The sequence below is a fragment of the Phaseolus vulgaris genome, chromosome 10 (genome assembly GCF_000499845.2).
Source record: "Phaseolus vulgaris cultivar G19833 chromosome 10, P. vulgaris v2.0, whole genome shotgun sequence".
Lineage (NCBI taxonomy): Eukaryota > Viridiplantae > Streptophyta > Magnoliopsida > Fabales > Fabaceae > Phaseolus > Phaseolus vulgaris.
In genome coordinates, this window is record NC_023750.2 from 23,377,300 (window position 1) to 23,398,968 (window position 21,669).

The 21,669-nt window shown below is 34.5% G+C and overlaps 1 protein-coding gene across 1 annotated transcript; it reads left to right on the forward strand.

The window, feature by feature from the left end:
• The first annotated feature begins 16,629 nt into the window (after positions 1-16,629).
• On the forward strand, positions 16,630-21,430 carry LOC137818718 (uncharacterized). The gene is given in 13 exon segments (XM_068622292.1): positions 16,630-16,884; positions 16,976-17,146; positions 17,558-17,788; positions 17,936-17,953; positions 17,955-18,067; positions 18,069-18,139; positions 18,265-18,355; positions 19,172-19,339; positions 19,566-19,675; positions 19,880-20,188; positions 20,394-20,773; positions 20,884-21,052; positions 21,154-21,430. Coding segments are annotated over 6 exon segments (567 nt in total). The 5' UTR covers positions 16,630-16,884; positions 16,976-17,035; the 3' UTR covers positions 18,288-18,355; positions 19,172-19,339; positions 19,566-19,675; positions 19,880-20,188; positions 20,394-20,773; positions 20,884-21,052; positions 21,154-21,430.
• The last annotated feature ends 239 nt before the right edge of the window (positions 21,431-21,669 follow it).

The following is a 21,669-nucleotide window of genomic DNA, read 5'->3' on the forward strand; positions in this document are numbered from 1 at the left end:
TTTGATAAGGGTGTTCTACACAAATCTCAAGTTTGAGGGAAACAATCTAGTTTCTCATGTAAAAGGTGTAGAAATGGAGATAACTCATAAGGTATGGGCTGCATTTGTTGGTCTCAAGTTCTCTGGTCTTAGAATCAACAAGGGAAACCTTGGAGTAGTGGAGGATTTCAACAAAATCCAATACTACAAGAGTTGCTTGAAGAATCAACATGCTCAAGTTAGAACATGCTCGATTGGAGGTCTAAAGCTTGATGAAAGGTTGTTAGCCCTCATTGTGACTTGGATTCTAACTCCAAGGGGGAGCAATCATTCAGTGCTTACTGAGGAAGATCTGGTGTATATCTTCTGCATCATGAAGAAGATCAAAATCAATTGGATCCATATCATCAAAGAGCACATGTAAAAGGCTATGAGGTTAAGTGACTATCACTATCCATATGCTGTTTTGGTATCTAAATTTCTACTCTATTTTGAAGTGAACCTTGAAGATGAAACATCTGAGTTGGTCAAGTCAACTCAAGAGTTGAACAATGGATCACTCAGCAAAATGGGTTTTACCAAAGTAGGTGGCAAATGGATTAGCAAAGATGGTGACCTTGGTGCCTCATCTAGTGCTGCTGCTGATCTTGAGCAAGATGAACCTGCTGATATGGATGTTCAACATGAAGATCCACCTGAAGATTATCAAGATGTTGGACCTAGTGCTGATGCTGGAAATCAAGAAGAAAGGATGCAAACCATGTCTCCTTTTGAGAGACTCGTGGTAAATAGGCTTGATAGCTTTGCGGAGAATCAAAGAAACCTCCATGATCTTTGTGTCAGTAATTTCCAGAGGATTGACAACATGGATGCACGCTTCATGACTCTAGATGAACAAATCGAAGCTGTCCAGAACAAAATCTTTGATCTTCAGTTTGCTGATGATGATGAATGAGGAAAAACAACCGGTTGATGTATCGAAACAACCGATTGTTTTTGGTGGTTATATCTGTTTTTCAATTTTTCTTTCTTTCTGCGGTTGCTGCTTTAATTTTGATGTAATCAAAACAATTATCTTGTTTTATCTCTTCTTTTTGTCTATTTGTGAAGACAAATAAGGGGAGATTTATATGCTGTGTTTGATTTCAGTTTTATGTTTTTCTGCAAAAACAGTTTGCTATATTTTGAATGTTGTTTACTCTGATATTATGCTCTGGATTTCTGTATTTGTTTATGTGCTAACCAAATATCAGAAGTTCTATGCTTTGCTTAAAACTGTATCTTGCAGGAACTGCTTCAGATTCAATCAGGTACAACACAAGCATCAGAGATTTGTCTTCATCAAATAGGGGGAGATTGTTGAACCAAGTGGTGTTCAAGCTTTGAAGAATCCAAACCCTTTGAAGGATGTTGAAGCTTGGCTGTGCTTGCTGTTGCTGTGCTGTTTTAGTTAGGATCTGAGGTAGATTGTGTATGTAATCCACCTCTTGATTGAATTCAAAGCATAGGCATTCTCAATCTTTTTGAAAGAAAAATGTTTTTCAAACTAAGTTAAAAACAACCGATTGTTTTGTCGAAACAACCGATTGTTTATACTTAGATGTTTTTAGAAAAGATTGAAAACTGTTTTTCAAATGGTTGAGCTGTTAAAACCAAAACAACCGATTGATTCGAGGAAACAACCGATTGTTTGTTTTGGTACCATAACAGAAAAATTGTTTTATCTTTGACTGAGCTTTAAATGATTTAACTGCTTACGCTCCAGTCTTTTAAATGCTTTGACCAATCATTAAATACAATAAAAGAGTTTGTTAAGATTTGATAACAAACAACATCTTTGAATAAATTCAGAAAAACAGATTTGAGTAACAAGATTTTGAATACAGTTTTTGAGTTTTTCAAAGAGTTGAGATTGCTTAGAGTTTGTGATTGATCAAAGTGTGTGGAATAGGATTCTGCTTGTATTGATTTCAGATTATCTTATGTAACAAGTGTAATCCTTGTACTCTGTTGAGCAAGTTTCGTTTGTGTGTTTGCTGAGATTTGTTGTGTGTTCTTGAGGGGATCAAGATCAACAATCTTAGTGTTGGTGTGTTGGCCAAGAGAAGTGTGTGTCTTGAGGGGATCAAGGTCACTTTCTTGGTTGTGGTGTAAGTGATCAAGGCGTGGTTGCTTAGTGGATTTCCTCAGTGCTTTCTGAGAAGACTGGATGTAGCTCTGGGTTTAGAGTGAATCAATATAAACATTTGTGTGCAATCTCTCTATCCTTAATATCTTTAAATTCAGTTTTGATATTTGTTTGCTGGTATAAACAACCGATTGTTTCTGCGAAACAACCGATTGTTTTTTCTGGTACTGTTGTTTTTGCTTGCTGTTTTGGTAAATTGGATTCCTTATCAATTGTTTCTTGAGAGAATTTCATTCTTGACTCAAAAGTCCAACGGAACCTCCCACCTCATACTCATCCGAAAGCCCTGCACGCCAATCATCAACCCACCTCCCACCTTACTATCTCTAACTACTTCTTTGTCGTGCCACTCCTCTCTATCATTCACTAAGCCATCTTTAAAGCCATTAAGGCTATCTACATGCACTCTTAATTGCTCCACATTAAATATATTAGCTTTATTCACTCCCCCAACCACCTTATGACAAACCAAGCCTTGCTCATCTTTAGAATTTGCTCCTCCTCCATTACAACTATAAAAAAGAGTTGCATGCGCCTCACTCCTACGTGGGTTCACGTTTGGGTGTTACTCATTAATTAATATAGCTTCATTCACTCCCCCAACCACCTTATGACGCACCGTGCCATGCTTATCTTGGAGATTCTCTACTCCACTAATATTGCCATTAATGTGAGTTGCATGCTTCTCACTTCTACATGGAATCACGTTTGTGTGTTCCTCATTTATTATATTAGCTTCATTTACTCCACCAATATTGCCATTAATGTAAGCTGCATACTTCTCACTCCTACATGGAACCAATTTGAATGCTCCTCATTTATTAAATCAGCTTCATATACTCCCCCAACAACCATATGCATTTCATTGAATGCTCCACCAAAATTGCCATAAATGTGAGTAGCATGCACCTCTCTCCTAAGTGAATTCATGTTTGGGAACTCCACATTAAAAACATTTATCTTGTTCTCTAACCCAACCACTTCTTGGCACGCAATTCCTTGCTCTTTGTGAACCTGCACTTCACCAACCTTAACATGGCTAGCTACATGCAGAATACTACACCTTAAATCCATGTGTAATTGTTTTGCTTTAAGCTTAGAACCGTTACTCTCCCCCCCAACCATCTCATGGTGAGCCCTACCATTCTCCTCTTGAACATTCTCTGTTATCTCTTTAACACCATTAATGCAAGCCGCATTCTTCACTCCCATACATTTAATCACACCCCCAACTACCTTTGAAGAGTCTGAAGACGTTTTTCCGCACGACGCAAAGCTCACCTCACCTTGTTTCTGTAATAATTTACCATCCAAGATTCCCCCCCCCTACACACAAAGTAGCATTTACTACTGACTTAAAGGATCATTTTTTGTTGGGCCACCCCAAGGATAGGTTCTACCTACACCGCCTTACACTGAACCGTCATCTCTTCGCCTTTCCTTCTTCCGTATTCTTCATCGGAGTAAGAAACCACCGAGGCCAAACGCTCCCTTCCACCAACATCTTCCGAGTTGGCGACAGACTCCAATACTGACTCGTCTCCCCACTTACTGAAGAAGCTTCTTAGCTTAACATCCGACATACTCATCTCTTATTGAAAAGAAACCCAACAAGAGAAGCCATTAATACTCACCTCCTTCTTCTCGCAAGGCGAAATACCTACCAGAATACTGATCCGTAACCGAACGTACTCTAGTACTTCCCTAGCCTTAGTCGCTTGGTCCACCTCTACCGCCTTCCCGACTAGTGCCCCAACACGTTCAAAACAGTGCCAACTCCATAGATGTAAATGGATACCTCTACACTTTACCCATGCATACCTCTCATTTACTGTAAAGGAATCGTCCCAAGGCACAATCGAACCGAACAGACCAGTGAACCGGTCCTTACCTTCTTCTAAGAGTTTTTCAATAAGCCCTTCCTTGTCACAAGACAATAACACAAACTCTTCCCCTAGGTACCTGATGAGCATATATTTATTCACACTCATTAGCCTTATTCATAGGTTATTGGACTATAATAATAAATAAATCTATTGTTTTAATTAATATTCTTATAATTGGGTTTATTTGGGCCTTAACTATTATTATTGTTAATTTTGTGTTTTTAGAGTAAATTATCCGGAGGAAGCATCTACCTTTGTGAATGGGCCAAATATGCAAAAGTCCAAATTGCTTCTTAAACCAAAACAGAAAACAAATTCTGAGGAGAAGAAAGAGAAAATAAAATCTACAATATCTCAGAAACAGAATTGGAAGCAAATGTTCTGCAAAATACAAGAATTCTAGAAAGATAGAAACTTGGAAACGGTTAACAAAATATAAACTACAATATTCTCTCAAGATCCTTGGAGCAGAAAAGCCTATAAAAGGACACAAGCATCAAGGAGAAAAGGGAGAGTTTTCATAGGGTTTTCTTAGTTTCTTTTCTTCTTTGTAATTCTTTTGTTTTCCCTCCGCATGGAAGGCTAAACCTTTTTGGTTGGTTCTTTTGTAATTCCCCATTGAGTTCTGAGGTTTTGTTCCAATAAAAGTTTCGATTTTTAATTCTCTATAGCAGTTGTTTTTATTGTCTAATCTCCTGGAAAACTGGTTTTTGTGAGAGGTTGTACTTGAACGCATGATTGAGAGTCTTCCTTATCTTAAACTTTGGTTTCTTAGTTAGTTCGCATTGTTCTAATTAATTTCTTGGGCGCATGATTCAAGGGAGAGGAGGTAAGCATTCCCATGGAGTATACGCATGGAACAAAGTGGGTATTGATTAAACTACTAGACGCATGCTTTACTGGTGAGTTTCAGTTGAATTAGATCGGCGCATGTTCAATCTGGTTTAGCTCTGTTGGAGGATTGAGAAAAGATTAATCTTTAGAGAACCTGTGAAGAATTCAATGGTGGAAGAACTTGGGATCAACCGCTTTTTATTTGCTATTTTAATCTCTTTTATATTTTTTGCACAACTATCTCAAACCCCATTTTCATCTTTATTGTTATTGCTAACTTTTATTGCTTGCAGATAGATTTTAAACCCTGATCAACTGATTTTACTATTGGATTCGTTGGGAGACGACTTGGGGACATTTGTCCACAATTATACTATCATCTCTCTAGTGTTAGACAAGTCTACGCTAGAATCATATTAATTTGACAGCAAAACGACAGCTATCAAATTTGGCGCCGTTGCCGGGGAATTCAATTTGATTTTGGTTATCAGGTTTTTCTTTCTTATCTGCATAATTATTTTTTTCCCAATTTTTTTTTTCTGCATATTTAACCTTTATTTTCTTCCTTTTAGTTTTTATTTATTTATTATAGCAATAAAAAAAACGAAAAATAAAATAAAAAAAAATAAAAAATCTAATATTTAGGATATCTGTTATTTTATTTTATTTTGATTTGTTTTTATTTTCTTTATTTATATTTTTATCTTTATTTTGTTTTGATTTGTTTTATTTTCTTTCTTTATATCTTTTATCTTTATTTTGTTTTGATTTTATTTTATGTCATATATCTTTTATCTTTATTTTATTTTATTTTGTTTTTATTTTATTCCTTTATATCTTTTATCTTTATCTTATTTTGCCTTTATTTTATATATTTTCTTTTTTTAGTTATTTCTTTTGTTTTGTTTTGTCATCTTTATTTATTTCTATTTTTGTTTTTGTTTACTGTTTTTATTTTCTATATTTTATTTATTTTTACATAATATTTTTTTTTCTTTTTTCTTTTTTTCTCTCTAACTATTTTTTTTAAAGCATTAAGTGTAGCATTTGCATTAGTTTTCATTTTTATAGGATTTTGCATTTAGGGTAGACACTTCAGTTGCTACTCTTTAAGTTTTTAAATTGAAAGCAATTCAGGGAAGACTCTGGCTAGGAAAGACTTGGTTTTTAAGTTTGTCCGCTTGTGACTCACCTCTCTTTCCTGGGAGTTTACTTGGTTTGCTTTTCAATTAAAAAAAAAAATTTTGCTCTGAGGCGTCTAATAGGTGTTGGTGTCCATTACATATCTCCCCTGTTTTCAATTCTAAAATGGAAAGGAAATTAGCTGAACAAATTTACAATTATGATAATTATTGTGAGCCATATTTGCAGCAATCTTCACAGTTTTATAAGCAGTTTTTACAGCAATGTGAACCCTACTTTCAACAGCCTCAAAATTATAATTCATATTATCAACAATGTGAGCAACCTTTGCAACAATGTGAACCTCACTTTCAGCAACCTCAACGTTATAATCCATATTGTCAACCGTCTTATGAGCAACCTCAACAACAATCATATTATCAGCAAAACTATTTTGATGAAAGTCAAACATCTTTTCAACCATTTGTGCAAACTGATAATACTCCTCGTAATCTTGAAGAACCAACTTTAGAGGAGTTGATGAGGAAAATGACGGAGAGTAACACAAAATTTCAAGAATGAGCGGCTGACAAATATCCAATTCAAAAGGAAGAACCAAGGCAAATGAAGGAGATCAACATGAAATATGATCAAGAATGGGCAGCTAACAAGATTGCAATTCAAAAGGAAGAACCAACTTTAGAGGAGTTGGTGAGGCGGATGGAGGAGATGAACATGAAATATGATCAAGAATGGGAGGCTAAAAAAATTCTAATGCAAAAGGAGGCTGATGTTATAGCAAGAAGAGAGAAAACTGATCAAATGATTGGAGAGATTGCAGATTATGTTCAACAGATGAAATCACCTCATGATCCAGATATAACTCTTGATCCAGGCACTGATGGAATGTCTAACCTTGAAGCACCTACCTCTGCCATAGACACTCTCGAAAAGAAGTGGGGCATATCAACTGTTTTTAAAGTTAATCCGAATGATTTGCATGAAGCCGAGCTAGCTGAACCTAAGATTGCTACACCATTGAATGCTATTGTCCAACCTCTACTGATGGAGGAGATATCATTGCTAAATCATGAGGAATTAAAAGTTGTGACATGTGAAGATCATTTAGTGCATCACATAAATACTGAGGATGAAAATGTGTTTGAGTTTTTAGGAGATTTTAACTTCTCCAATCCAATTAAATGTACAGATGTTGAGATAGAATGCACTAACTCTTGTGATGCAAGTCTTGATAGAGAAGTTGTTGATGCTGCTATACTTGCCGAATCTACTAAAAAAGATTGTGCACTAGCAGATGGCTCTGACATAGTTTTGGAGGTAATACAAGAAGAGGAAGAGCAGATGTTACCCATCCTTCAAGTAGACACTGCTAGTGGAGAAGAAGATGATATTATTCTTCCATCCTTAAAGCTTCAAAGAATACAACCTCCACTATTTAAGGTGAAGCCCATATCACTCATTCCATCATCTCCACTGGCTACACCTTCTATCATAATTGCAACGTTTGAAAGCAGCCTTTACCAGCCACCACCACCTCCTAACTTAGATTTCATTCCATCTCCCACCCCAACTAGACTGTCTACCCTAGCTAGACTGTCTAGCCTTAGATCACTACCCTTAGACGATCCCCAAATAGCTAACCATATCAGATCGTCTATGATGAATAAATTTTTGTCTTCCATATATACTTTAGAAAGTACCATCATCCATTCATGGAAGAAACTATACCATTTCACACGCCCTCCAGACCTACCCCAGTTCCATCCACTATTTCAAGGCTTCTTCAACATAATATTTTTGTTACATAGTTTACCAAGGTAATGCATGCTTGGGTTAGACGATCCAGCTGATAGTGTTTCTACACCACTGTGGATGAAGAGTCTTAGCTTATACTGTAGAGGGGATGGTTGAAACAGCTGCGACTGCCACTTCCCTCAAGCTGAATGAGGGAGTACTTCTTCTCTCACTTTTATTATACACATTTATTTATTGATTTTACATTGAGGACAATGTATGATTTAAGTGTGGGGGAGGAGAATCATAGTTTAGGATTTATCTTTTCTTGATTTATTTTTGTGTTTTTTGTTTTTTCTTTTAATTGTTTGAATTTATTTTTGCTTTTGTTAATAAATAAGATTTTTAGGATTGTCTAATGGCTGACATGTTTTATAATTCTTGAAAATCTTAGTTTCTTTATCTTTGTTGTTTGAATTTTCTTAAAAATTGATAAATAAGTTGGTTATGAGAAATTTTGGGTTGAATCTTTTGATAAACTGTCCCTAGTGAGTTTTTGAGCCTTAATTAAATCATAATTTTTTTTAGTGTGTTTTCACTTATGTTTGCTTATACTCTAGAACTTAGCTTGATTCTTTGTTTTACAATTGTGAATTACGTGCATGAACTGATATGATAGAGGCATTCTTTGTTTAAATTAACCCACTAGCCATATTAGCCTACCTTTATGATAATCCATTTGTTAGCCCTTTGAGCCTATAGCCTTTTTCTTATTTTTTTTTTTTAACCCTCATTACAAGCCTCAAAACAAAACAAAAAGACCATGTTTGTCCCTACCTTAGAAGATAAAGGAGCTTTGAAATTATTTGGGAACATGTTTTTGAATAAGTGTGGGGGTGTATCTCACTTTCATAATTTACCTCTTCAGTTTTAAAGAAAAAAAAAAGAAAAAAAAAGGGTAGAAAAAAAAGGAATACAACAAGAAAAAGAAAAGCAAAGCAAAATAAAGAAAATAATAATGGATCCTCTAATACATTGGATTGACTGTCTATTATATGAAAAAAAAATTTCTTGAAATAAAAAGAGGAGTTGAATTGTCATAATACTTACACTTGTTTTTAGACCTATCCTTCATTGCTCCTTTGTTTTTCTATGGTTTTTAAGCCTATTTTCCCACTTTTACCTACCTTTACCGTAGCCTCATTACATCCCTTATGAAGACCTCTTGATCTTTGATTGCATGTTTTTTTCGATTGTTATGAATATTAGAGTCTTGCTAAGCATATGGTAGTGTTTGTCTGCATGGGTGCTGAGTGTAAATACAAACCCTACTAAACACTTGAGAGTTGGAGAGTGTCCAGTGAAGTTCTGTCAATTTTGATTCAACCTTCGATTTTAATTACCTGCTTGTATATTAAAATATAGGAATTTTCATTCACATTTTTCTTGATTCCTTGATTTCTTGAAATTATATCATGTTTGTCATTATGCATTCTTAGAATTTGCTATTTGTTATTTGCATTGTTTTTCTTTTCTTTTTAAACCTTAGAGTGTTTTGCCCGGGAGTGCAAAAGGATAAGTGTGGGGGTATTTGATGAGCATATATTTATTCACACTCATTAGCCTTATTCATAGGTTATTGGACTATAATAATAAATAAATCTATGTTTTAATTAATATTCTTATAATTGGGTTTATTTGGGCCTTAACTATTATTATTGTTAATTTTGTGTTTTTAGAGTAAATTATCCGGAGGAAGCATCTACCTTTGTGAATGGGCCAAATATGCAAAAGTCCAAATTGCTTCTTAAACCAAAACAGAAAACAAATTCTGAGGAGAAGAAAGAGAAAATAAAATCTACAATATCTCAGAAACAGAATTGGAAGCAAATGTTCTGCAAAATACAAGAATTCTAGAAAGATAGAAACTTGGAAACGGTTAACAAAATATAAACTACAATATTCTCTCAAGATCCTTGGAGCAGAAAAGCCTATAAAAGGACACAAGCATCAAGGAGAAAAGGGAGAGTTTTCATAGGGTTTTCTTAGTTTCTTTTCTTCTTTGTAATTCTTTTGTTTTGCCTCTGCATGGAAGGCTAAACCTTTTTGGTTGGTTCTTTTGTAATTCCCCATTGAGTTCTGAGGTTTTGTTCCAATAAAAGTTTCGATTTTTAATTCTCTATAGCAGTTGTTTTTATTGTCTAATCTCCTGGAAAACTGGTTTTTGTGAGAGGTTGTACTTGAACGCATGATTGAGAGTCTTCCTTATCTTAAACTTTGGTTTCTTAGTTAGTTCGCATTGTTCTAATTAATTTCTTGGGCGCATGATTCAAGGGAGAGGAGGTAAGCATTCCCATGGAGTATACGCATGGAACAAAGTGGGTATTGATTAAACTACTAGACGCATGCTTTACTGGTGAGTTTCAGTTGAATTAGATCGGCGCATGTTCAATCTGGTTTAGCTCTGTTGGAGGATTGAGAAAAGATTAATCTTTAGAGAACCTGTGAAGAATTCAATGGTGGAAGAACTTGGGATCAACCGCTTTTTATTTGCTATTTTAATCTCTTTTATATTTTTTGCACAACTATCTCAAACCCCCTTTTCATCTTTATTGTTATTGCTAACTTTTATTGCTTGCAGATAGATTTTAAACCCTGATCAACTGATTTTACTATTGGATTCGTTGGGAGACGACTTGGGGACATTTGTCCACAATTATACTATCATCTCTCTAGTGTTAGACAAGTCTACGCTAGAATCATATTAATTTGACAGCAAAACGACAGCTATCAGTACCTTAGACGCATGACACCGAAACCGCCCAGGACGAAGCTTTCTTTAACCAACTGCATATTTGGTACCCCTAAAAGGCGCCCGACATAGCAATTGTCTACCCACAAAGAGGACTCCACCTCAACTCTTAACTGAGACACTATCTGATGGCATTTTCATGAAGGTCTTCTTGAATCATGTAAGAAAGTGGTGCGGAAGCTATGAAGGTGTGTGTGCAAGATCCTCCTAAGAGTGGTGTTGATCTTGAAGGTGCATGATAGGTATGATTATAGGGAGGTTCGGCCAGCCCAAGGAGATGTGAAGGAAGTGAAGTTTAGAGCCTAGAATTCTAGGAGAAGCAAAGCTTGGCACAAAATGGCAGCATAACTTTACTCACAATAAACTTGAAAATACAAGGTGTAGGCTCCTCCTTTTATAGGCTAAGGAGGACCATAATGCAACCCTAATGCTAGCCAAATGAAATGTAAATGTGAAGCACATGGGTGCACATGGCACATGGGTGCACAAATGAGCACATGGGGAGGGGTGTGTCTAGTTTTTATGCTCACCCCCTCCATGGGCTTTCTAGACCGGCCTTGGTAAATTTAGAGGTTTTTTTAGAAACTCTAAGTTTACCTAGGTTGGTGTTTTAGGTGCCAAAATTAATTCTAAGAAAATTACAAATAAAGTTCCTATGCTAATTTTGACAAGAAATTAAAGTCTACTCTACACTAGAGTTTATGGCATTTGAACATGTAAAAGAACGTCTTCTTGGATCCTCTTGGCCATAACTCTATGGTTGGCCCAAATCTACCCTTTGGTGGGCTTGCATGTGGGCTTGTGCTTGGGCCTCTTCCATCATCCTCTCCCTCTTGAAAAGGATTTGTCCTCAAATCCATTGCTTCTTCTTCTTCATGGCTAGGGGAATGGATGTGGCTGGATGGTGTCCATCATCTCCTTCTCCTTGAGAAGATCTATCCTCAGATCTAGAGATTTGATCTCGGATAGCAGCCTCTTGCTTCGCCAAAGCTTGTCCTCCTGGGTCAAACGTCCACCTATAGAAATAATCAAATAAGGCATAGGTGTTAGTTTGCAAATTAATTTTACTAGGTTGCCATTTTTGTTTTTCTTTTGGTTTGGCAACCTTGGACAAAGTTTCTCTTTTAATGGTTGTGTGTGGTCTCTAATCATCTTATGTATTTTAAAAGGTTCATTTGTGGTTACTTTCTCTTTAGGCATAAATCCTATAGAAGATGGTAACAACTTAAAAGGAGAAAGATGATTGAACCCACACATAATTTTAAAAGTAGAAATATAAGTAGTTTTGTGAACTACTTTATGGTATGTTTGCTCACCTCTAGAGTTGTGTGTGCACTTCATGTTTATTCTAGGCATAGTAGAAAGAGCTAGATTTTCAAATATATTTTGACCATGCATTTGAGGATGATAAGAATTTAAAGTGTGCAATTTAGTTGCAAGTTTTCCAAAGGAAATCCTCAAATCATGGTTTGCGAAATTTGGAACTCTATTCAACACTATGCTTGAAGATAAACCATGAAGATGTATGACTTCTCTAGAGAAGAGTTTATCCATAACCATGAAGATTGAATCACAACCTTTTGTTGTCCTAGGGAGTTTTAATATGAAATTTATATCTTCCCAAGGATCATTTGCAAAAGGTGAAGGAGTATAGAGTTCATGAGACATTGCCTTGGATGTAGTTTGAAAACAAGAATTGTACCTAAGGTAATGTCTTTGAACTTCTTTTCTCATGGGGGACAAAAGTTTTCCTTTTAAAAGCTCTAGAGTTTTATCAACTCTAATTTGTCCCATGAGTTCTCCTTCATGAAGACTCTTTCTCTTATGTGTAAGGATAGTCTCGTTGTGACAACCATTGTTTATAAGGATTTGTACACTTTGCAATGGTTGTCTCAATAAGACATGACAAGTTTCTTTAGGCCCTACTTCACATAAAAATTTGTTTTTGTAGATGCTTATAAAAAACTTGACATTCACTTGGTGATATCCTAGCACATATGAGAAATAATCTATTTCATTTTTATCTATGCAAGCTTCTTTTAAAGACTCTTCTTTTTCACTTAGGCTTGCAAGTGTTCCTTTACAAAAGGTAAGGCTTTGAGGTTGTTCAGCAAGACACATATTTTCAAAGTTATTTTTAAATCTTTGGTCTTGTTGAATGACCTTGTGGGAAGGAACACTCTTCTCCCACGCCTTTTGTTCTTCAAGGGTCTTCTCATGCTTTTCTTTTTCTTCTTTTTCTTTAGCTTCCCTTTCGACTTCCCCTCTCTTCTTTTGTATTTTTCTTTCCTTTCTTTCTTTATGAGAAGCAAACAATTTTTCTACCCTCATTTCCCAATCTAGGCAAGCTTCTATATTTTCTTTTCCATGGAAATGGGGTTGTTCTACCCTAACCTCTCTTGGGTTTTCTTGTTCTTTTCTATCTCCTCTATGTCTTCTAGGGGGTGCTTGATAATAATCATTTACTCTAATGCTTCCCTCCCCAAAAGAATCATGATCTTTAGAGATATATGCATGAGAAGGTAATTTTTTTAGAATGTGAGACTTCTCATCCTTTGCTTTAGTCAAAACATTAAGTTTAGTCTCACTCTCCAATTGTCTATATGCAATTGATTGCACAGTTTGTGAAACTTCTTTCAAAAGAGTTTTTAAAGATTTTAATTCACTTCCAATAGACTTTGTAGAATGAGAAGAAGACATGGCTAAAGCTTTGTGTATACAAGTATTTTACCTTGAGAAAACTTAGGAAAGTCAAAGAAGGTAGTTTTCCAGGTAAGGGAGGTGAGTCACAAAGGACTACTTAAATACCAAGCCTTTGCCTTAGCCAAAAACTATCCCTCAATGTCTTCAAACAAAACTTTCTCTTAGTAAACCACTTAGAACACAATTAAGTTGAGAAATCAAATTTTCAATGAAAGAAAACAATGCAAGCTACTAATCAACAAAGCTAGTCGGTTTAACACAAACTTAACAAAATAACCATGCAAAGCGTCACTAACTAATCAATAGAAAAACAATTACAAACAATTAACAATTGCTAATTAAGAATTCTATACTAGTCGGTCCTAGGTGAGGCTTCTTGGACACTTGGAACCCTTGAAGACACACTCACCGTCTAAAACGTAATTAAGAGGTAATTAACACAAACTAAGTTGCAAAGAAATTAAAAAAAACTCCCTTTGTTGATCCTCTTTTTGCTAAATGCACTTCCTTGTTGTCTTTGCTTGTTGGCCCTCCAAGTGTTTGTAGTGTTTTTCAAGAAAGCTTGTTTCGGCCTTGGCTTTGTTTCCCCTTAGAATGAAGGTTTTAATTCTCCAATTCCAGCACCTATCAAAAGACTAGACCTTACCCAAGTCAAGTTTCCATTCAATTAAGCACCAAAGGAGAAATAAATTCCAGCACCAAATTAGAGGTCAAAGAACAAAAGCAAGAAACAATTTTAATTGAATAAAACAGTACCACCAAAAGGAGTTAGATTATGACAACTAGAAAGAGGTCCAAGAAATATTAAGCAAGCAAATAAAAGGTACCAAAATAAAGGTAGGCACACAAAAGAATCCTAAGAATGGCACTAGAATTAGATGACCAAATAAAAAAAACAGCACCACTGGAAAATGTTGTGGGCCAGAAACGTGTTTTTCCCCAATTTATGCTGAGCTGTGTTTTTAAGATATGATTCTGAAATTTGATATGCAAAATATTGAAGATCTTAGCTAAAATCTGGCTTTGGAATCACTCAAAACGCATGCACCAAATTTTTTTAATAAATTTTGCAATTTTGGTGTTCAGTTACGCCAGCTGTAGCGCCTCAGGTTTGCACACTGATTTTAAAAGATTTATCATTTTTTTTCTGTTGCTTCTTTTGGACTAATTCTTTTTTTGTCCTTTCTATAACACTTCAAACTTGCAAATTCCAGAGAATCAAAATTTTCCTATGAGTGGAAATAATTTTCTGGATCAAAACAGTCAGCACAGAAAATCTGGAACAGGGGATTCTGAAAACTGGAAACAAAAACAGCAAGATACCAAAGTTTAGACACAATGGAAATTTGTGAAATAGAATTGTGTAGGATCTAAACACAATATGAACTCAAACTAAAATTAAAAAGGCACCAAAAGAGCAAAGAACAGCAGATTCAAGCAATTAAAGAGACCCAAAATCAAGAAACAATCAAGCCAAATAAAAGGACTACTATGAATTGTTGACAATATTGATGAACATGACTTGACAAAACATGTATAGATTCAGAAAATTAAAGACTCAAAGCATAATATGAACCAAAAAATGAAAGCAATAAAGACTCAAAAGCAATAGCAACTCAAAGGTGTATGGAATCCTATCACAAATTGCACAAGAACTTGTTCAAGATCAATTGAACAAGAGTGCTTCGGTTGGATCTTCCACAAAGCACACCAAACAAATTAAAATGTAAAAAAACAGCAAGACAATTATGGAAAATAAGATGAACAACATGAAAGTAAAGAAGAACTAAAAATGAAAGACCAAAAGCAACTCATCTTGAAGAACCATAGCTCATGATACCAAATGATGGCATTTTCATGAAGGTCTTCTTGAATCATGTAAGAAAGTGGTGCGGAAGCTATGAAGGTGTGTGTGCAAGATCCTCCTAAGAGTGGTGTTGATCTTGAAGGTGCATGATAGGTATGATTATAGGGAGGTTCGGCCAGCCCAAGGAGATGTGAAGGAAGTGAAGTTTAGAGCCTAGAATTCTAGGAGAAGCATAACTTTACTCACAATAAACTTGAAAATACAAGGTGTAGGCTCCTCCTTTTATAGGCTAAGGAGGACCATAATGCAACCCTAATGCTAGCCAAATGAAATGTAAATGTGAAGCACATGGGTGCACATGGCACATGGGTGCACAAATGAGCACATGGGGAGGGGTGTGTCTAGTTTTTATGCTCACCCCCTCCATGGGCTTTCTAGACCGGCCTTGGTAAATTTAGAGGTTTTTTTAGAAACTCTAAGTTTACCTAGGTTGGTGTTTTAGGTGCCAAAATTAATTCTAAGAAAATTACAAATAAAGTTTCTATGCTAATTTTGACAAGAAATTAAAGTCTACTCTACACTAGAGTTTATGGCATTTGAACATGTAAAAGAACGTCTTCTTGGATCCTCTTGGGCATAACTCTATGGTTGGCCCAAATCTACCCTTTGGTGGGCTTGCATGTGGGCTTGTGTTTGGGCCTCTTCCATCACTATCCCTTCCAAACTCGACGTACTCACGTTCTTTTGCGACGCCACCTGTGCGAAATTTAACTGTTGTTGTGCCTGCTCCCCCCTCCTCCAAATTGCGTCGGTTTGCATAATCATGGCATAGGAGAGTGGCAGACCGTCATTTCAAATTGACATCCTTCATTTCTTTATTTCAGATCAATCAATCAGAAAACCAATATTACCTCATATTTATAGTTTCTTTAGCATCTATATGTTAATCTTGATGTGAAAAAATTTATTTAATCTAATCCATATTTAATAAAAAAAAAAACGAAGATATTGATTTTGAACAATAAATAGTGATTAATCAAGTCCTTTTACGACCAACCTTACAAAGAGAATGATTTATTATGGTGAAAAAATATTATCATATAATAATTATAATTGTTTAGTGAAATTTAACTTTTTAATCTACTCATATACCACTGTCTATTAGAATTATTTGTTATATTAACTTATAAAATCTATAATTTATGAATTTTTAGTTGTAGATGAGAAGAAACTCATTTGCTATAATTTTTTAATTGAATGATTTATTTATAATAAATAATTACTTTGAAAAGTTAAAATTTTAAAAATAATCATTAAATTAACAAATATTAAGATATATTTTGTTTTTCTTTTCTTATATATTTTCCATTCCTCGTCTATTGTTAAAATTTGATGTTTATACCACATTAATTTTATAAATTAAACAAAAATTAGATGTGAAATAAATTAATTAGGATTAGTTGTACTAATTAATTAAAATATATTTTTCTAACAAATTAATTTTAAATTAAATAATTATATTTTTGTGTTCCCAAAAATAATTGTGTTCTTCGTCGTTCCAAATCTCCAAATTTCTTTCTCCGTTTAACTTACCCGCACCTTCACCGCAACCTCATCCAACCGATGTTTGGAAGGAAGAGCATTGACATTAATAGTGTGAGGGAGTATTGGTGTTGGGAAGGAGACAAAAGAAAAGGAGAAGGATGTTTTCTATAGCCACCATTTCCTGAGATCGATAACCCTAATCATGTTCCGGAGATTCCTCTCTTCTTCCAACCTCAAATCACTGCTCAATCAGGTATTCACTCTCTCCCTTTATTCCCGATTGAATTCCACGTTTCTATTTTTCTTCCATTCAATTTCATTTCTGTTGTTCTTATTCCAATCAGGTGTTTCTTTTGTGAAGGAGGAGATCCAACTCCAGAAACAAAGGAATATAGCTGAACTCAATGATCTTGATGCAGATACCCGATTGTGAGATGGTTGAATACTTTGATCCCTGCCATCCAATATTGGTTGGAGGGGTTGGTATAGGGGAGGAAAATGTTGGACATATGCAGGTCAGTGTTTAAAGCTTCATTCCTTATAGTGTTTAAGTTCACAAGTGTTATTAACATGTTAAGGTCAATAAAACTAATATTTTCTTTAAAAGTAAATTGGTTGGGATTTCTATTTGTCCAGATTGTTTAATGCAATAATCCTATGACAAGTCACGTGTGACCATAAAAAAAACTTTGTAAAATATCAAAATGAATGTCTTGTGTATTATTTAGATTTGAAATAGTGACTATTTATACCTGTTTACTAAGATGGTAACATGGACCTCCTATATATGCGAGGAAAGGAATACACAAATCTGTTTGTGTAGAACAAATGAAAGTTTGGCTTCTAAAACATTTAAAGCCTTGAGTTCAGTTTTAAAAGTTGACTGAAATTTGAACTTTTGAGATTTGTTTTCTATTTGTTTCCAGACAAGGTTAAAGCGGCACAAGAAAGTTTTGAAGACTAGAGATCCAATTATTGTATCTGTAGGATGGAGGCGTTACCAGACAACCCCAGTTTATGCCATTGAGGATAGCAATGGAAGGCATCGAATGCTTAAGTACACTCCAGAACACATGCATTGCCTTGCTATGTTTTGGGGCCCTCTTGCTCCTCCCAACACTGGGGTTGTAGCTGTTCAGAATTTATCAAACCATCAGGTCTGGTGCTTACATTCCTTTCTGTTAAATAATCCTTCTTTAAAGTCTTGTCAAATCATGGGATCTTTACTTTTGTAGTTTATTCCTTTTTTTTTTTCTGTGTTATTGTTTTGCTTAGTGCCTGAGAGGATGTATTATGTTTATCAGGCAACATTTAGGATTACCTGCCACTGCAGTTGTGCTTGAGTTTAATCATGCAGCAAGGATAGTGAAGAAAATCAAATTGGTTGGTTATCCATGCAAGATATTCAAGAAGACAGCACTTATCAAGGAAGGTCTGTGAAGTAGCTCGGTTTGAAGGTGCAGCTATTCGAACAGTCAGTGGGATTAGGGGGCAGGCAGGTCTAGAAGGTCTGTGAATTGTCACATTGAGTTAGTGACATACATTATACTGATGGTTTGTTTTGGTAGTTACAGCAGTTGGATACTTATAACTTACCATGTATTTTATCCTAAGTTATTTATAAATCTGGCAGGTCGCAAAAGAAGAAATAGGTAATCAAGCAAAAAGGAAGGGTGGTTATAGCTTATGACATCATGGAATTCATTACAGATACATGGCCTGATGTAAGTAATTTTAATTGTTGGTTGTTTGGCATTCTAATTATGTAATATAATTTAAACATATGCATTGCTGACAGTGGTGAAAAGAAGCAATTAAAAGGGAAAATTTGAGTTATCAAGTTTCAGTAACATAATTTCCATTCAATATACTTCATTTGTTCGAAACCCATGCATATTTTAATTTGGTTAAGATTTATAAGTAAACAAAATTTATTTTATTAAAATCAAATCCATCCTTTAAATATACAAATGAGAAATATTTTTTTAGTAATGTGATCAAATTTTAAATAATTTATGTAGCAAAAATACCTACATGCACCCAGAAAAGTTTAAATAATTTTAAAATTATATTAATTTAAATTTATTCCTCTAAAATATGTTTTATGAAATATAATAATTACAAAAGAATATTTTTTTAACAAATTAATTTTGACTGAAATAATTTAAAGATTCATATTGAAGTTGCAACAATCAATCAATTAATCAATTAAATCAAAATGTCATTGAATCTAATCTACATTTAATTATCAAATCAAGATTTAGTTGATTATTAGTTTGATTTCTAAAATAAAAGATGTAAATAGTAATCAGCAAGTGCATATTTTTCTAACAAATTAATTTTGAATTAAATAATTTAAAGATTCATATTGAAATTGCAACAATCAATCAATTAAATCTATCATTGAATCTAATCTACATTTAATTATCAAATCAAGATTTAGTTGATTATTTAATTATCAAATCAAGATTTAGTTGATTATTAATTTGATGGTTGGTTAGTATTTTGAATCGAATTCTATTGTTGTTCTTGATGAGCAGTGAAATTATGATGAGAAGAGATGAATTTTGTGCACCAAAGATACCAACTCTGGTTGATCTTTGCGTTCAGAAAGAGTGATATATAATGTAAGTACCTTGGAAATGTTGGTTATGTTGATGAGCATCTGCTTGAGCGAATCTTACCTCACTGCACAGTTGACCACAAAGGTAAGATGGTCTCTTCTTGTTGTTCTTGTTGACTGTCAATGAAGTTTGAACAAGAATGAAGTGCTTATCTAACATGCTTGATATAATCATTTTATAATAGATTTACAAAGAATATCAAGATGAGATAAACTAAATATTTTAAATTAGATTTTCAAAATTAAAATATCTTTAACAGTAAAGGTTTCCTTTTTAAAAATCATACTATAAGCAATCTATGTTGCAATAGATCTACAGATAACGTTCAAATTTTCCTTCTTCACCCTGGATTCACCTGCTTTTTGTTCGAAAGAGAATTCAGATTTGGAAACCTTGGAAAGTCTGTCACTTGATAACGGGGTAAGGTTTTGGTTTAGTTCTCAGTTTTGTTTTATCAGAGGATGACTTTTTATTCCAAAGTTTGCTATTTTTGTCTGTCTGCTTTTTTTTATCATGTAAAAAAGGGTTACTTTAACATTCACAAGTCTCTGGCTTTTATTTTTATTTTCTTGGTCATATTTGTATATGGTTTTAAACTTTTGATTATTATCCTCCCAATTACAGAAATGAACGAGATGAGTGAACAAGGGTTTCAATCTGATAGCACCTATCCTGGGAGGACAAACATTTCTGAACCTGATCCTAATATGTTAAGAGTAATAGTGGTGGAAGGAAATGCAATGGATTCCCATTTCTTACTAGACGCTTATTATGACAATAGGATGGTGTATGGAATGACACAACTCAATGGAGTTCAGCATCAACATAGTCTTGATATTGGTGTTTCAAATCATATTAGTGTTACAGATTCATCCAATGCAATTGGCATCCCCTTCATTCATAGCTTTGGCTCTTGGGGATCTTTGATTCAAGGTAAGATGTATGTTTTTCTTATTCTACTTCCTTCCACTTTTTGCTTCCATTTCTAAACCAGTTACTTACAACTAAAGCATCTTTTTTGAAAGTGTTTTCAACCAAGAAATTATGTTTCTGTTTCTTATGTTTTTTTTATTCCATGCAATTATGTCCTATTTTCTTTAAATCCTTGACATGGTGAATGAATTTGGTCTTCTGACAGCTCCAACTCCCAGTGCTAATGTAAGTTCATTAGAGAATTCAAGAATGAATCTCCACAGATATCATGATACAATTGGAAGTAGAAGGAACCACAGATTTGCCCATCAGCACTACCATCATCATGCACCGCCTGTGCAAGTGCAAGAGATGAGAGGTCACTCTAACTTTCATGCTCGTAGAGGTAACATGCATAGAGGTCACTCCAACTTTCATGCTCGTAGAGGCAACATGCATAATCATCCTGCTAGAGGTCACTCCAACTTTCATGCTCCTAGAGGCAACATGCATAATCTTCCTCCTAGGGCCTTTTGTCAGGAAGTTGCTTCATTTCGTGACCATCATAGTGATATACAATTGGACATTGACGACATGTCATATGAGGCAAGTCTGTTATGTATTGTCTAGTGTATTTTGCTATGAATGTGGATTGGCTATAGGTCTAAGTGACTATGAAAACTTTAATTTTCTAACTCTTTGTAATTCCACTACAGGAGCTTCTTATATTAGGTGAACGGATTGGCAGCGTAGAGAGGGGTTTGTCCGGGTTTGTCCGAAGAAATTATTGCAAGCCAAATGCTAACAAAAACTTATCTACTGCCTAATAACTTGGAGGGGTCAACTTCTGAGAAACTGGAAATCGATCTTTGCATAATATGTCCGGTATCAAATGTATTATTTTATAGTATGTACTATTAGAAACATGTTTTCCTCTTTCTCCTATTAATTCCAATACTTATGCATGACATGATATGATTTTACAGGATGAATATAAGAACGAAGAGGAGATTGAAATTCTTCAATGTGGACATGAATACCATGCAGATTGTGTAAGGAGATGGTTACAAGAGAAAAATGTATGTCCCCTATGTAAATCAAAAGCATTGGCTATTGGATAGATGCAAAAAAAAATTCATTGTTCATGCATCCTCCTTCATATTTTGTTGTGTATGAAGTAGTACATACCTAACATTGTTGTAATAATGAGTAATACTGAATAAACTCATTGGTGTAATAGTTAATACACATCTGGTTACATGACTTTCACGTTTTTTTTTATAAACTATATATTGGATTTAAATTATGATATAATATTACTTTAAAATATTAACTTCTAAAAAAAAGAATTGATATTTAAAGAAATTACAGTTTAAGAATATTAGCTTAAACAAACAAATATACAAGAATATTACATTAAACACGCAAATATACAAGAATATTACATTAAACAAATAAATATCTAAGAGTATTAGCTTAAACAAATAAATATCTAATACTTA